General features: G+C 42.6%; 1 protein-coding gene across 1 annotated transcript in view; it reads right to left on the bottom strand.

Annotated features, from left to right (window-relative positions):
• Positions 1 to 495: 495 nt before the first annotated feature.
• Positions 496 to 17,674, bottom strand: part of LRMDA (leucine rich melanocyte differentiation associated) — a 1,048,937-nt gene continuing 1,031,758 nt past the window's right edge. Inside the window, exon 7 of the mRNA XM_045083585.1 lies at positions 496 to 659. Coding sequence (XP_044939520.1) covers positions 580 to 659 — 80 coding nt within the window. The 3' untranslated portion in view covers positions 496 to 579. The remainder of the gene's footprint in view (positions 660 to 17,674) is intronic.

The raw sequence follows: 17,674 nt of genomic DNA, 5'->3' as shown, positions 1-17,674 counted from the left end.
AAAGAAAGATGCTAAAGGACGGTGTATGTTGCAGGGGGTGGGGTGAGCGGCTGTGCAGAATGGAAGGGATTAAAGTTTAAGGTGAATAAGGGAGGGCAGCCTTTCTCTAAACTGTGACTATTTCACTAAAAATCAACCCACGGCACTAAGGCATCAGAGGGTTGTCTACTCAGTAAGCAAGCTGAAGACAGTCTCTCTGGCTGGACCACGGCCAGTGAGCATGCTCAGGGAGGCCCCAGGTGTGACCTCTGCTCCCCTGTGAGCAGTGGAGGGACCAGGCAATCTATCATGGTGTTCCTCCTGTCAGCCCTGGTGCTTCGCCGCCGCTGTCTGTCACCCTAGTGGATGAGACCTGCTTAAGGGCATTCATGTCAATCTCTATGTGGCCATTCAGTCTAAAGCAGAAGGATGATCTTGACAGGCCTGGCAAAGTCAGCAGAAGGTACCAGAAGCTGAAGTCATAGCCTTCCCACAGAGATGCAGCATGGACCACTGTTTTTTCTTTAGCTTTTCCTTTATTTTTACTTGCCTTTTTTCTTTTATTCTTATGACACAGGCTAAAGCATACAGAACTTGCCATCAGAGCTGGTCATCTCGGATAAACCTGTTGCCCTCCGAGTTTTTCCCGTAGTAAACATAGCGACACTTCCCCAGGACACCTGCAAAGAAAGGGAAACACATCTTCAGAGGTGGTGCGATGAGTACAGCAAGGAAGCACGGTGCAGAAAAGCAGATACACAACATGGTCCCTGATCCAGTGGGTGGCAGCAAATGGATTAAGCCCCAGAAGGGAAGGACCCTACTGTCTTGTCCTCAGAGTTGACACTCCAATAAAATGTCACCAGAGCACAGGCTTCTCAGAATAACATGTTCCCTGCACAAATTCTTTTCCACCTTTTCTAGTTTGGCCAGATACTCCTCAAAATAAAGCATAAGCCTTTCTTTAAGTTCCCTTAGTAGAGTTTCTAAAAAGGGAAAATTAAGACTTTTAAGATAGGTCCTACCCAAGCAAAAGATGTAAAACGATTTTTCCAGAATGTGACTCTTTTCAAGTCCTTCATCACGAATCAAGATTATGTCCTTCCAGGGCACATGCACCCGAATGTTTATAGCAGCAATGTCTACAATAGCCAAACTATTGAAAGAACCTAGATGTCCATCAATAGATGAATGGATAAAAAAGATGTGGTATATATACACAATGGAATACTATGCAGCCATCAAAAGAAATGAAATCTTGCCATTTGTGACAACATGGATGGAACTAGAGCGTATCATGCTTAGTGAAATAAGTCAAGCAGAGAAAGACAACTATCATATGATCTCCCTGATATGAGGAAGTGGTGATGCAACATGGGGGCTTAAGTGGGTAGGAGAAGAATCAATGAAACAAGATGGGATTGGGAGGGAGACAAACCATAAGAGACTCTTAATCTCACAAAACAAACTGAGGGTTGCTGGGGGGAGGGGGTTTGGGAGAGGGGGGTGGGGTTATGGACATTGGGGAGGGTATGTGCTATGGTGAGTGCTGTGAAGTGTGTAAACCTGGCGATTCACAGACCTGTACCCCTGGGGATAAAAATACATTATATGTTTATAAAAAAAAAAAAGATTATGTCCTTCCAGGGAGAATCTCCCAAATCCCAGGAGGCATCAAATACATCTGGGTGATCAAGGAACAGTGTGGTGTTGACAAAACGCCACATGGAAATCAACAAGAGCCTCCAGCATTAAAGGGCTTCTTCTTCCCTTTTTTTTAGGTTCGCTCCACACCCAGTGTGGAGCCCAACACAGGGCTCAAAACCATGACCCTGAGATCAAGACCTGAGCTGAAATCAAGAGTTGGACTCTTAACTGACCAAGCCACCCAGGCACCCCAAAAGGGCTTCCTTTAACAGGAAGCCTGAAGTGAATTCTCATGTTGGAATACCATTGATATTCATCTTTAGTTTTATTTTAAATAATTGAGTGGTTCCACGTGCAGTTTTTGTTACATTCAAGGAAATTGTAGGAGAGTTTAAGTATGAAAAACACCTCTAGAATAGGGCCAAATCTTTTAACCAACTCAATATTTATTCTAAATATCCCTAAGAAGTCACCTGCCACAGTTATTATGAAAGCTTTGTATGATCATTAAGGGAAAATCATTTTTTCTCCAAGAAAACATTTATAATTACAGTTTGCTTTTTGCTGTATTGCTTTTCTTCTAGTCTTAGAACAAGTAACTTAAAACTCAGCTTCACAGAGTTGTCTTATTACTGAAAATACTTGAGTCTCCCAAGTGTGCATAACCAGAAAAAAGCAAAGAAATGTCCATAAAACATTAATTCAAGAGCCATAAATCTACCTGTAAAAATAGCTACCTATATGCATAATTATTTTTTTCTATCAGTCTGTTAGTGTGAAACCAACAATCATCATCTATTCTTCATTTGCGGTAAATTAGCACTTGAAATTATCCAGCTTCTTCACAGCAGACGTTCTAAGGAAATATTTTGGTGATCCTACAAGATATGATTCTCTACTACGGAACTTCAAATATTATTCTTAACGAAGGATTAAAAATGGCTCTTAGAAACTTTTAAGGACAGGGCAGATGCTCCCTGGTTTGGATGGCTTGGGACAAAGTCGGGAAGTCCCAGGATCACAGGATCTCTTGAGAGTGGGCCAAAGGGAGAGGATGGCATTGTTTATGGCCTCAGTCCGGTCTTGGCCTTGCTCTCATTACTTCTGTTTATCACGTTTCCACGAACAAGGTTACTGCAGACCCGTCTTCCCCCTTAGCCAGGCTTTCCCCTTGGCCCCAATCCCTAGTTTCTGCTTTTCAGAAATTAGGTGTTTGGAAACACTGAGCTTGGATAAGACCTCCTTGAGACCTTTCTTGGGGCTAGAAATTATTCCACTGGCTGTTGGCAGCTCTGAGCCGCTCCCTTTATTATACTGCTTCATGGAGCACCTGTGACTGGACTAACATTGTTACCAATGCTGGGAGCTGGCCTGTTGGTCAGGCTTAGCCGGTCAGGTTCTGTTCCAGGAGCAGTATCCCTTACAGACCTGGGTATGAGTGCCTCAGATGTTTCTGCCAATCCACCAAGGGACTTCTTGAACCTAATTAACTCAAATAAACCCTAAGAATCTGGAAGGATGAGACCAAGGGATGTTAATTACTTTCTATAGCACCAGGACAGCATGAATTTTTACAAAAAGAAATGGATAGGGCTGTCAGATACCATAAAGAACATAGTCTTTCTCTTGAATAAAAGAATGAAAGTCAGACATGCGTGCGTGCACGCACACGCACACACATGCATGTGCACACCCACACACCATGCCCTAGCGGGTGCATTCTCTCCAGTAAACCCTCCAGTACGTTCAGAGATTGAATTTCTTTCCTCTATCCTCTCTCCTTGGTAACCGTCAACTCCAGACCTTGCCTAGCTACAACCTGGATGTCGAGTGCCATTCTGGAAACAAGCTGGCTACCCCTGGAACGTGGGCTGGAGCGTGGAGGGAGGGAGATGAAGGGTTCTGAGCCCTGTTCCCCAGGCCTTCCTTCTGGTCGGCACTGATGAAAGACCTTTTCAAGGCCTGCCCTGTTCCTTGGGGCCTGGAAGCAAGAATGTTTATAGACGTCCTGGTGAGAGAGGGCTGTTTGATGAATACAGGAGACTGGCGAGGTGTCAGAGCTTGGAGAATAGGCAAGGACATGAGGTATTAATATTGTCAATGATCTCTTGACGGGAAAAAAGATACCGCACTCACCGTCAGATTTAAATAGGCATCGAGTGCATTGATGACACAAGGGCAGACTTCAAACAAAGGGCTGTGTGGCGGGGAGTAGAGCTAGTCTCTGTGCTGGCAATAACCTGATCTGAGGAGACACTGTCAGGGCTAGAGACAGGCCCAGGATTGTGTGCGGTGACAGAAAACAGAGATGCTGACAGAGATACCAGTGCCATATTATGCCAAGGATATTCTAACACTGTCTGCCGTGCTAACGAAAGCTGACATCACTCCCTATCACTTGGGGTCTTCTCCGCCCGCTCCTGCAGAGTGGTTCTCCCCAGACATCATTACAAAACTCTCTGCTCGGAGTTCCTGGCAGCCCTGTTCTGTCAGAGCACTTGGGGTCAAGAGGCCTAAGGATAACCTCAGTCAATCTAAATTTGGACTTTGCAGGAGGAGCGCACTCATCCCCCGGTATCTCGGCTACTTGAGGTGATCAGAGCGCCAATGTGTGAGGAGCTGTCACCTTGAATCAAATCCTTACAGGGAAGGCACCCCGTCTGTGGGCTGCTCCGGGAAGGCACAGGGACGGCCTGCCAGCCAAAAATGAGATCCAGCCGCTGGTGTTCTCCTGGGGAGGAAGGTGGTCTGGCTAGTGACAGTTAAAATCGGCTGAAATTTTTGAACTCGCGCCACCTACAGTGGTTTAAACTAAGCAAGTGTTGCCTCCGTTGAGAATCCTACCCGAGTGCACAGTTGGGCTCACATGGGACATTAGTGTTCCAAAAAATAAACAAACAAACAAATACATAAAATTAATAAGGGAGGGAAAAAAAATCAACCCCACAATCCCATGTGTGGCCATAGGATTTTATCCTTCCTGAAGATTATTTGTAAAATAATGGCATGTGCTTATAAATTAAGCGAGGTGGCAGCATGTTTCTCTCTTCCCGGCCTCCCCGTGGCCCTCTTCTCCTGTCGTGGCAACTGCCATAAACTGTGAAAATTACAGAGGGAACAGTTTGCTCGCAAAGAACATTTTGACAGGGAGGCGCTCCGAGGCTGGAATTTGGGAACCCGCTGGTTGTGACTCAGTAGGCGGTGGCTTCGGCGTACATCTGTAATGCATTCACTTGTTTGTATCTCCTCGAACTATAACGTCTTGGGACTGCAGGGGGAACAACACATTTAATGGCATATGTAGTGTTTTTAATTAAAATATCTGGCTTTGGCCATAAGAAGTGAAGCCGGCTTGCCGTGTGTCAGGCCGACATGTATCTGTCTGTGTGGAGGGTTTCTTTTCAGGGTCCCTGAAAAATGACAGTGTGCTGTCCCCTGGGGAATCTTCTTGTGCCAAATGAGAATCCTAATTTTTCTTAAGTAGCCAGCTCTCCCATCACCATAAGCTTTTAAAACTATAATTATGAAAAACATGTATTGGGAAGAATCTGTTTTAAAGAGGTCCTTTATCTTTTAAATGTTTCCCCCTCTGGAATGGATGTTCTAATTACGCAGGTTAAGTTATGACCTTGGGGCTGCCTGAGGGGCGAGAAGCAGCGTCTTTTCTTTGGATGCAAGTCTGTGATGTCGGGGCAGTACCAGAGACTGTGCCGGGCAAGACCCTCAGAGTCCCCAAGTAGAAATGCCTTGTACCCTCATGCGGGGTCCAACAAAGACTCCGGGCTCCCTGATCCCCTGGACGGCCTTACCTTTCCAGTTGCATTTTGCTGTTTATTGATTAAGGAGAGGTAGAAGACCTGTATTTAAATCCAGCTCTACCCCTAATGGTTATGTGACCATGTCCATGTCCTTTGTCCTTACTGGGCTGCATTCCCCATTCGTAAAACGAAGGCAAGGGGCCAGATAATCTTGGAAGTTCATGCTAGCTCTGAAATAAGTGATTTAGTATTTTCAAATGCTTCCCTTATGAAGACAGGGACATCAGATCCAATACTGCCCGAGGGAGAAGGCAAATCCAATGGTCAGTTAATCAAAAATTTGATTTCAACTAAGTTAGCTCTTGAAACTCATCCAGCCCACATTCCCATAATATATAGAAGTGGAGATCTGCTGGCCCTCAAAATCCCCCAGTAAGGACGTTCCATTTACTTCTGTGTGGCCTGGATTCCACACTCAGTGCTGGGACATGCTTTCTGCAAACTACCCCATGTCCTGTTAAGCTTTGATATGAGCCTGTTAACTTACCAACTTTAGATTCAACAGAGCTCAACTCTAAATATCAGAGTAAGTGGGTGGTCATTTATATCTTAGTTGTGGAATAATAGTCTAGACACACACAAACATATGAATACAAAAACTTATTTGATGATAGAGTACAGGTTGGGCCAATAAATTCATATTTGTAAAATTAAGTAAAAAGTATCAATGCTATTATCAATATGAGCATTAGTTTTAGTAATCATCATTTTAAATGTTATTATCACAAATGTAATTATAGCTGTGTAATGACAAACAGATTTTGATCCAGTGATTTTGATGACTAGGAACTTGCCATTAGACTGCACTGTGGAACAGGCAAAGGACAGAGGATTGGCTTTTCATGGAACTCCTGTTCTCCAATCTGTAAAAGGAAGGAAGGAACTAGACCCTTCATGGCCTCTGAAAAATATGATGACAGTGTTGTGAGGAAGCGGGAAAGAGTATCTGGAGAGTCTTTCTGGTCCACTGTAGAAGGTTCTAGAACTATGTTTCCATGTGTCCTGTACCTGTTCCATTTCCATGTGTCCTATACATACCTGTGAACATGTCACCTCTACAATACCTCCTCCTCCCCAATCTCTAGAGCCCAGTGGCTGAAACAGTACAGAGGAAGTGTTCATTAAATGCTTGATGACTAGATAGATTAATACCACTGAAATTATTACCTATACACAACTTGAACAGAATCCACGAAGTTAGGAATCTCAGTTACTGAACACTCATACCTTAGCCTCTGCTGAGACTACATGTCTAAAACGTCTTAACAAGAAGGGGGCAAAAGGACAGAAGGCAACAGTCTCAATTCCTAAACACCAAGGTTGTTTTTATGCTGAACACTTTCCTCCCACAGTAACAAAGCAATCACAATATCTGGCTGGAGAGAGGGAAGCGAAGTGAATGTTATCATCCAGCCTTAAGAGCTGTAAACATCATACACGGAGAAGGACATTCCCCAGAAAGCACATTCCTCAGTCTTTGGTACATGTGGGCCGTGAGTTAACTGGGAGATGGAAGGGAATAAATGCCCATGTTTTATGATCTTGAGAAGTGGCTGGAGCAACAGTCGGAGGTCAGCCTGTGTGATGTGCTCTCAGCTCCACTGTGGATATCAGACCGGATTCAGCAGAGTCTGCAAAATTACAGGCTCCTAGCGAAACATCCTCCTTTAGGGTCAGCTACTTAAAGACTAAGGCAAAATGGAAAGAAGAGAGATTGCAGAAAGGTCTTAAGGGAAGGGGTTGCTCGGGAGTTGTTTTTGTAGAAGGAGGACAAAGCCCCTCCTCCACACCACATCGGGCAGATTTCGCCTTGGCTGGCAGGCTCCTCGGAGAAGCCTCAGGCTGGGGAGAAAAGGGGAAAGGCTCTCTACCCTGGAGACAGTAGAGACATAAAAGGAAAAAGTGAGAGACTTCCTTCTCAAACTAGCTGAGTGCGATTTTAGGCAAGTGTCTCAGTTTTACAATCTGCTTCTTGGGTTGGAAGCCGGTGCCATGGTTGTGCAATGCTTGCTAATCCCAAAAACATGTGCAAGGGCTCCCACTGTCCCCTCCATCAACCAGGGGCACATGGTCCTTACTGACTACCACCTCAAACAGCGCCATGCAAGGGATGTCCCCCAGTCTCTCAAATGAGCACATTCTGGAACTCCTCTCCTTTATTATACAAAACAACCCCAAGAGGGGTAGGAGCAGCCCTGCTATGCTGCCCTGAGATATGGCTGTGGTCGACACTTGAATTCTGCTGTTTTGACCCCAAGGATGCTTTGACTTCATACTTATGAATATAAACATGGAGACTAGCCTGGTAATTTTTTTCTTTGAGAAAGCATTACTTATTCAGGGCAAACTCCATTTAGCCAATTTAATTCCTTAATTTTTAAATGCAAAGTTAAACCCTATCCTATGTTGCACATTTTGCTTCCATTTTGTCTAGTTTATTTTCAATGGAATCAACTCTTTTCCACGTACTTTTTACAACAAAGCTAAATTTCTCAGCTTTTGCCCAATATCAAAGTTCAGCGGTCAGAGCTTCTAAATCTCAGAGTCATCAATTTTTATAAAGTCACATTACCTAAATACAATTTTGTAGATCTGAGTTGTGACAGGAAGACTTGTGCCTTCTTTTAAAGTTTAGTCAACTCACTTTATTGCGTGTAGTTTTGGTTTGTTTCAATTTTACTTGGTTTTCATTATTTCTACCACAGCTAATTTCTCCCTGTGAATTTGCACCTTTTTCAATATACCAACAAGATATAAATCTTGGTCAGTTGTTTATTTGTTTGTTTGGTTGGTTTTTTCCATTATAAATTACATTATGTGAGGTTTAGTTGCTGTCAGTTATATTTTGGACTGGCTCTTCCTACGGGCAATGCTTATTGTCAGTTAAAGTAAATGATAGTTTTTATTCATTTCTTAGCACAAAGAGTATGCAGGACAACGATCAATACTCTGGATCCATGACAGAATCTGAATGGTGGGGTCCTGACATGCTGCATTCTACCAAGCACCGGTCAAAAAACAAAACAAAACAAAAACCACAGCATGGACCACAGCATCCAAGGTCTGGATGCATCCACATCCTGAAAGAAAGCTGACCCCAAATGCCAGGCCACCTATCCCTTGAGAAGAGGGCACTTGGTCCCAGTGCTCATTCCTCTAGGGAGACCTAGTGGGACGTTAAACTTTGCACTGAGAGAGAAGAGATTACATACATTTGCTTACACACATGCTGGGCCTTGTCAAGCCTCACCTGCATGTTTGCAAGGAAGGAAAAAGCCAGGGAGGGAAACCAGTCAGCAGAGAAAGGATCTTGGCAAAACCTGCACTGAAGGTGATAGGAATGCAAGGCTGAGACGCCAGCCTCCCCGCCTGGGGGAGGCTGCACAAGTGTTCACGTGACTGGGCAGACAGGTTGATGTGTGACAAGCCTGAGCCTGTGCAAAATGTGCTCTGGGCTCCCAGGGCAACTGAAATGAGGCTTGTCGTTTTAGGCCAAGGGAAGGAGGTAGGAAAGGGGGAGAAAAACCAGTTTTGCCCTCATAGAATCTGCTAGTGGGAGATGTAAAAGCTGGTCCAACTCCTAGAAAAAACTGAACCTTTAAGAGGATCCTCCGTAACCTGCTCCACTGTTCCACCTTGAGCCCCTGGTCCCTGCCCTCAGGTTGCAGGCGCCATGGCCTTGTCCAGACCTCACCCGGCCATTCAAAGTCCTTTCTACATAGAAGAAATATTAGGCTGATAGAATGAAAAGTTATGTGGCAGCAGATGTTTCCATTGTGTGAATCCTGGAAAGGAAACAGTCATCGCGCTTTTCCTCAGATGTCACTGCTTTTTAAATTGTGTTGTACTGGGATTGTTCAGGTAGACAGAGACGGATGGGAAGAATCCCAGTCTGAGGGTGGGCTCACTTGTTCTTTTTTAAACATCATTAATATGATTGGATCTTATCTCTACATATGCTGTATTTCAATCAAATAGGGACATATACACATCAGAGTTCAGTGCCATAGTAAAGATTTCCTTGCTCCAACAACATCACTCCATTAAAAACAAAACAAAACAAAACAAAAAACCTGCTGACTCTTCTTAGTAATCCAAATTCTTGGTTTTTCTTCTCAGTTTACGTCTTTTTTGTGTTTGTTAAAATGAAGCCAGAAAGTTTTTATTCCAACTTCCTAAATGATGATTTATTTGTACACTCTCCTAAGAATACTCTATTTTGCTATTCTTCCTAGCAAGCTTAAACAAAGAATAGAATACTTTTGTTTAAAATTATTTCTTTAATGGTACTGAAGAATTTGCATGGAGACCAAATTTAAACATCTTCATTTTAGGTCGAGTCTTTCATTTCGTAATGGTAGAAAATGAGGTTCAAAGTGGCTTCCGCAAGGTCACAGTGCCAGACCAGACGTCCATGCAGCTCTACCTGCCTAACCCAGGTATCTCTGAATCATAAGACACTGCCGTGAAGACAGTGGGGCACTCCACAGATCAGTCTGAGAAAGGCTGACTCTTACCTACTTTTCCATTGGGAGAAATGGAATCTTTAAGGCCCGTTTGGTGTGAGCACGTCCCCCTACTCCCCATCTCTGTATTCTAAGTGGGGTTTAATGGATCTGAGATGGGCTGGGTTCCAAAGTGCGTGCCAAGATGGAATGCAAATCAGCTCAGATTCATGAAGTACCCTTCCGTGCTGCTCACTGATGGATGTCACGTAACCCAAGCTGTCAGTCAAAGTGGACAGTGGCCAAGTGGTATGGCCTCATTTTTCCTTCTCGGTGTTCTTTTTTCTTCTTACTGAAGAAAACTCAGAAATCTTTCAGACAGGAGAGAGAGAGAGAAAGAAAGGAAAAGTTCACCCCTTTGTCACCTCCACCATTTCCACCATTATGTCCACATTCATTTTTTCCATCTCCCATCTGAAGTCAAGAGCATTGCCACTAGAGGGCAGCATGAATTTAGGAAAAAAAGCAGTTTTCTTGGGAAAGAAAAAAAAATGATGGCAACTATTCAGGAAGGGCCATTAAAGCCACACTGTGCTTTTGGTCACCAATTATAGGTTCTGTAATGATCAATATGTCACGTTTGCTCAATCTATGCTGACGGCTTTCTGGGAGTGGGGCTACCAAACACCCCCCACTTTTGGATTCCTCTAGCTCTATTTCCAAGACTGATTCTTTTTGCCCTCAGTTGCTATAATTCATCCTCCAGGCTCAGGAGTTGGGGATGTTTACATAATACCGGCATAAGTGTAAAGAAGTATGCAAACTAATGAACAAAGATAAATTCCTGAATATCCTAGAAAAATACCATTTTCATTGCAGAAATCCAAAAGAAAATATGCCACCCAATGGCTTGGCACAAAAGGGAGAAAACTCAAAAATAAGACAAAATAAAACTGGATCAATAAAATATACAAAAGTTGTGTATATGCCATCCACACAGATCATGGCGGCCCCAAACCCTCCCAACTATCATCTTCCCTCTTAGAGTACCTGGTCCAGACTAATCAGAATAGAGAGGCAGCAGGCGCCTGGGTGGGTTTGTCAGTTAAACATCTGCCGTGATCCCAGGGTCCTGGGATCGAGCCCTGCACCAGCCTCTCTGCTCGATGGAGAGTCTGCTTCTCCTTCTTGCTTTCCCTCTGTGCTCTCTCTCTCTCTCTCAAATAAATAAAATCTTTAAAAATAAAAAAAAAAAGCAAAGAAAAAGAAAGAAATGAAGAAAATAAAGAAAAAAGAGGCAGAAACAACTCAAATAAAAAGAAAATAATAATTTCAGCTTCTCTTTGACTACCATTTGGTGTCTATTATTAATCTCTGATACATAGATCAGTATTTATTTTCATGGCCTGACAGCAAATGACCAACTTCCTTTAGGAGAAATGAGGCATTTGTGGGTTTCTAGGGATTCCAAGTTTATCATTATTTATTAAAAATTAAAAAAAAAACAGCAATAAATGTATGACATTCTAGGGCATGACATTTTGAATGAGAATTTTTTAGAGTTAAAATAAATGAGTAGATTAAATCCGAGAAGGGAGTACACAAAAATCGGTGTTACTAGATGAGGGGAAGGAGCGCTGAGCACAGGTATGGCTCTCCATCTCATCTAAGAGACCTTTCTTAAGAGACCAGATGGTCAGCGAAGCACACATAAAATGGCTCTCACGCACTTTCTTCCCATACACTTTCTTTCTTCATGTAACAGTCATGTGATTGACTAGCCACTAGGGGAATGTTGGGTTCCAGTTAATTAATTAAATTATCTCATTAACTCGTGGATAACTAGAAACCTTTCTGAGTTTGCTCTCCTACATCAACACTACGTAAAACGAAAGTCAGCTTCCTCGTCTTACCAGGTATATCACAGTGGCCACGAATGAGTATTTCTCTGAGTATCTACAGTGAAGATGATATAGTTTAGAACCTTAGCTGGGGTGGGAAGACTGCTCACTGAACGTTTCTCAAGGTCTTAAGATCTCCTTTATATATGAGCTCCAAAAGGGCAGAGATGACAACTTTTCATCCTTGGTTCAAGAGGCCCAGAGAATGTAAGCACTCAATAGATTTTTTTTTTTTTTTAGTTTGGAATAAATGAAAGAATCCTAGGATGCAACTTGCCCTTGCACCAGAATCACCTGGAAGTTTGATAAAAACAGATGCTTAGCCCCATCCCCAGAGTTTCTGATTAGTGGATCTGAGACAGGGCCAAGAATTTGCATTTTTGTTAGTTCCCAGGTAAGAGTGATGCTACTAATTAGGGGACCCCACTTTAGCAGACACTATTCTAGGACAACCCAAAGGGGCTCCTTTTTCCTTTTTTAAAAGTAGCTTTTATTGACATTAGCTTTTATTCTTATAAAGTTAAGATCACTCAGATTCAGAGTCAGAAAACCTCGTGGACTGACGGTCCTAGTGTATTGAGTTTTAGTAAATACAGTTACTGTCTCCAAACAGCAGTCTGAAAACCAATGGCACCTAAACTTAATAACAACAATAATTATTATAATAGTTGCTCTTTAACAAGAAAAAAACATAAAAGTTTAAATTTAAGTAATGTGTAGACTATATTAAAAGAAGAAAATTTTTTTGGATAAGGAGGGTAGAACTGAACCTGGAAACCATAATTTATGAAGTATAGGAAAACAAAAAAACGTGCAGAAAAATTTCCCAGAAAGTCTTTAGCTTTCCTCTAAAAGGACAGAATCTTAAATGAACAAATCAGAGCAGTGGGGGTCCTCCTGCAGAGTCTGAATGGGAATTTTGGCTTTGCTCTCAAGCACAAATTTGCTTTTGGGTTTCAGATCTGCTTCTATTAGAAAGCTTACATCAAAAGGGGGGAAACATCCACAGTTCTGTCTAGTTCTTCAGGCTAAATTTTCTCAAGAGAGTCATTGAAAATAAAGACAAGTGGCTTTTTTTTTCCTTTAATTCTTCTTCAAGCTGGAAAAAAAGAACCTCTCAAATAAAATTAAGCAGACCCAGTAACAACTAGGTTTGTCATAATTCAAACTCTGCAAGGATTGGGGGAAAGACCTTCCTTCTTGGGCCCATTAGTCCAGCCTCCATCTGCCCTTCATTAGAATCCAAACAAACTTTTCCTGTACTGATATTACTATAATCTTTCCTAATTCCAGGACACTCTAAATTGCTTTTGCCAAAAGGAAAACAAAAGGAATCTGCTGATATATGAGCTAACTGAAAGAAGTTTGCATTATAGAAAAAACAAAAACAAAAACAAAAGTATGTTGTTGCAGAAAGCACAGCATAATTCTCGGGCACTAGCAAATCTCAATACCAAATGCCAAAATATTTTCATTATTTCCTGATCTTTAACTTCCCATCCTCTAGCCTGCCTTGGAAAAATAAAAAGTCCATATATATGCTAATGCTAATGAAAGAAACTATAGGTTAAGGAAGAATTAATAGACGAACGCAGTTTATAAGAGCAATATGAACCTCTTGTACATTTTTTTTTAACCCAAGATGAAGACAAAGTAAACAGTAGAAGAACATATTATAAGGGCCTTCATTAGGGTCAGGCTCATTAAAATTTAATGAAGGCAGCAGAGTCTCTCCAACAATATTTAGAGGGGTGTACTTTTTACCTATCAGTGGAATGGCCTGGGTTGGAGAGACATTGCTGACAGTGGGTGGTACCAGGTGTTATCTGTCTCTGGAACATACTATTTTGATGGCTTGGGATATTACCCATTTTATTTGGCTGGCTTGAATTCGTCAGGATTCACCCTGTGGTGAGTTAACATGCCTCCATATTGAAAAAAAATTGCCCATGGGCCAATGTGAGCCTCGCACCTAATAGAATACATCTGGCTCTGACAGTTTGATGCCCAGCTCTGAGCCACATTCGGCAACACAAATTAACAGCGTAGACATTGCCCACGCTGAGCAGGAAGTAATAACCTGCTACCTGCTACTTGGCCAAAATCTCATTATAAGCCATTACCGTAATTGAGGGCCAAGACTCTGTGGATATTAGACTCCCTGAGCGCCAGTCGTTAGTTCAGCAGAAGAAAGACTCCGAATGGAGGGGGCGGTGGGGCCGACTGAGGAGAAACTGTTTTGGACCATAGAGTGAATTCCTTCTACAGGGTGCTCTGTGGCTCTGGGAGCTCTGGAAGCTGTTTCTCTTCTGCCCCAAAGTCCACAGGACCTCTTGGGGGGTGGGCTGGGGGTTCGGGACTCCTGGAAGCTGACACAATTCTTGGTAGGTCTCCAGCAATGCTATGCAATTAAAATTTGGTTTAAGTGAATACTGAGGACAGCCACAAAGGGAAGAAGAGGGCAAAAAAAAGTCAGAATTCTGAAAAGTAATAAGGGTAGAAGCTAAGAATTACTCCAGAATTACTGTATCTATATGAACTTTCAGTCTTCTGTAGGGGGCAAGGCCAGGCCCTTTTCCCCATAAGACTGGCCCTCTTAGTCTCTGCCCAGGGTTGGGCAGCTAGGGATGAAGTGGTGAGGGTGTGGTGGAGGGAAATAGGACAGAAGTCCAATGGATCGATCAAACGGTGCATCAATTAACCTGGTTTTGGTATCATGGGGATGGTTCTGGACTTCAGTAACCATGACAGCTATCAATAAATATCTCTTGGAAGGAGGTACAGAGGGCCAGGGAAAGGAGTAACTGAAAATACAATAAACCATCTCTAGGAAGTCCTTCTTATCCTGCTACATACAAACCCCTCCCCGGCCCCACACTTCACACACATTGCAATAAGAACCACATTCTCCAATTATGGGCGCCTGTTTATGCCAGGTTTTACCTTGGTTATACTCAGGGGTATCCTAAACCTTCTGAGTGCCAGGACTTGTCCAGAAATGACTAGAAGCCTAGTTAACAAAGCTTCCAGGGCATCCAGAAGTTTCCATCACTTCCTGTGCCATGTCTCAGTGAAAGGATCCCTGGCCTTGGAATTTTGAAAGAGTCAGTATTTGGGGCGGGGGGATAAACACGATGGTGGAGGAGAGAGGCTGCTGCTGAGCATGAGGACGTCTGTGAACAGCAGGTGCACACTCGGGCCATGCTAAGACAGTCTTCCAGTCTCAGCCACGCCAGCCTCAGTGTTTCTCTTCACCTAGAGGGTTAAGCACAAGCCAGAGCCTACGAAATGGCTGCTGTTGGTACAAGTGAGGCCGTCCCTATAACTAGATCCTTCAGGAAAAAACAAATTAATCAACAGCGAGCTGAAGTGGGTTTAATGATTGCATTCTGCATACAATCAGCTTTTCCCTTTTCAAGGGCCATCAATATGTCAAGGGAAGACATATCTGAAGGATATAGCTCTTAACATCAAGGTTATCTATTCTCCGCAAGGCTCCCACTCCTTGCTGGGCTGATACTCCACGCTGCCTGTGTCTAACATTTTCATCAACTCTGCAATCAATCAAGGTAATAATGTTGTGCAAAAAATCAATTAACAACGCAATTAAACTTTCCTTATTATCTCAAAGGGCTGAAATAATACCTAAAGGGAAGATAGACTCACTGAACGCAGACATCCATAATCCAATGTGAAAGTGAATTATGAGGTTGGACAGATGCAGGCATGTGCGGGTGCTGTTATTTTCCAGGGGTTATATCTCATCGTGGCAGTGTATCAGTCAGCCCCAATCCCAGACCCTAAAATTCCAAATTACTTTTAAGAAATATATGATGTGCAATATCCATTTCATATTCTCTTTTAAAGATAACCCCCTCCCCTCCAAAAAAATTGAACAGCCATATTATTCAAAGACAAAATGATCTTTCAACAAGAACATAAAATATAAAAGCTATAATAACATTTACATCTGTATAGCACACATCTCTGTAAATGCAGGTCATCTATTATACATAATCTGCGGAGCCTAAGAGGCCCAGGATGCAGCACAACATTTAAAACCCAAATGTGTGAATGTGCAGACTCCTATGGGATGGCCGTGCCTTCCCCCAAGTGGAGGTCTCACCCTTGCCAGGCCACTCTCACATGCACGCACACACGTACGTGCACACATGTAGAAGCATCCAGAACAACAGAAGCATCAGTCATTTAAAATGAGAATGACTATATTATTTAGTAATTACGCTCAGCTTGCCCTGAAACACTGTCCTTAGGAATGGAGCTTTTATAGTACATGAAAGAGATGATTATTAACCTTTTGCTGCAGTGAGCACTGCGAAGGGCTTGGGATTTCACGGTGAAGTAGGATACGTAGTAGAAGAAGAAGTAAAGAGGTTCCCTGACATTTTCAGAGCTCATCTTAAACTGTTCAGGACCCACATGCAATGGTCTGGCTCCAACAAAAGACAGAAGAGGAAACCATAACCAGAAAAGGGAAGGTTAAACAGACAAACAAACAAACATCAAAGCAAAAGCCAGCAAACAAAAAGCGCTGATCAAATATTGACATTATTTGAATATCCTCTTAACTCCTGGAAATAAAACACAACACTTACAAGGATCAATATGAACAGATATCAGATGCGCATGCCCACACAAAAATCACCTCCCTACACTCGTCCTTCTCCATTATGGCACCAGAGGCTTCCCTGTGGCGGAGTGGAAGGATCTCACAGCATATACGGAGAGCCTAGGAGATCCCTGGAAATTCATAGGCGCCAAATGAACTGATCCAGAAAGGCACAGTTCCAAATTTGGGCCTCGGAGAGTTATCCGAATCAGAACGAGGAAGGATTTCTTTATCAAACGTGTTGCTTTATCAACGTGTTGCTATGTGAACTCCAGGTTTTGGTAACACACAGCATTCTCCTAGTGGTGTGGATTTCCACATATGCCACCTGGAGTTGTGCACGCATTGGTGCTTGAAAATATCATTGCTCAAAAATGAATTCCCTTTTTTTTTTTTTTTTTGCAAGCCACTCACTTGTAACAAGGACCCATCTTCTTAAGCCAACTTTCCCCATTTTCAGCACAGCTAGGAGGCAGGACTAAGCCCCAAGTGCAGATGTACATGAACAGTAAAATGAGACAAATGCACGCGCAAGCGCTCCGTCTGTATTTTCTTATGAAAAATAAGAAAGCAAATCGTGATGTACTTTTTAGTACAGAATTTCCACAGAGAAGTGAAACAGGTTAGTGAATCCTCCCATTTCTCTAACCTTAAGGAACATAATTAATATGTTTTCATTTTCAATGACTATATTGTGTGTGTATCAACTGGAACTGCTCCTGCTGTGTATTTGATTCCACTGACGATGGGGTGGGTTGGATTTTAAATGATGTGTGAGCACTTCTGTTCTTTCCGTGCTCTGGTTTATGTGTTATTCATGACTTGCATTACAGACATGGCTGATACACAGATGTAAATGTTATTAAATCTTTTGTATTTTAGAGGCTTTGTGAAAGGCTTCTTTGTTTTCAAATAATTCTTTTAACCACCAGAAATAACCAGTAATACATGACAATGTCTTGGGAATTTTTTTTTTTTCACTGAATTTTCTGATGAGATTTTCTCCTCTTTACTGCTGTTTTTTCATCAAAATAAAAATGTGGGATAAGTGGGCAGATGGAAGGGTTACATCTTCATAGCACCAGTCAAGAACTCATTCACGTGTGTGTGCATATGGGCCTGTACAAGTGTGTGCTGTGTGCGTTTGTGGGTGCTTGTGTGTGTACTGTTCTGTTTGTGCTGTACATTATGTCATATGTGTCGTATATCTTACTTTGGTCTGTGGGCATCTTGAGGATGATGGTGTTCTAGGGG

This window comes from Mustela putorius, unplaced genomic scaffold (genome assembly GCF_011764305.1).
Source record: "Mustela putorius furo isolate JIRA1106 unplaced genomic scaffold, ASM1176430v1.1 tig00000698_pilon_pilon_pilon, whole genome shotgun sequence".
In the NCBI taxonomy this organism is placed as follows: Eukaryota; Metazoa; Chordata; class Mammalia; order Carnivora; family Mustelidae; genus Mustela; species Mustela putorius.
Note: the sequence above shows the minus strand (reverse complement) of the source record. Positions and strands in the feature narration are given on the sequence as shown.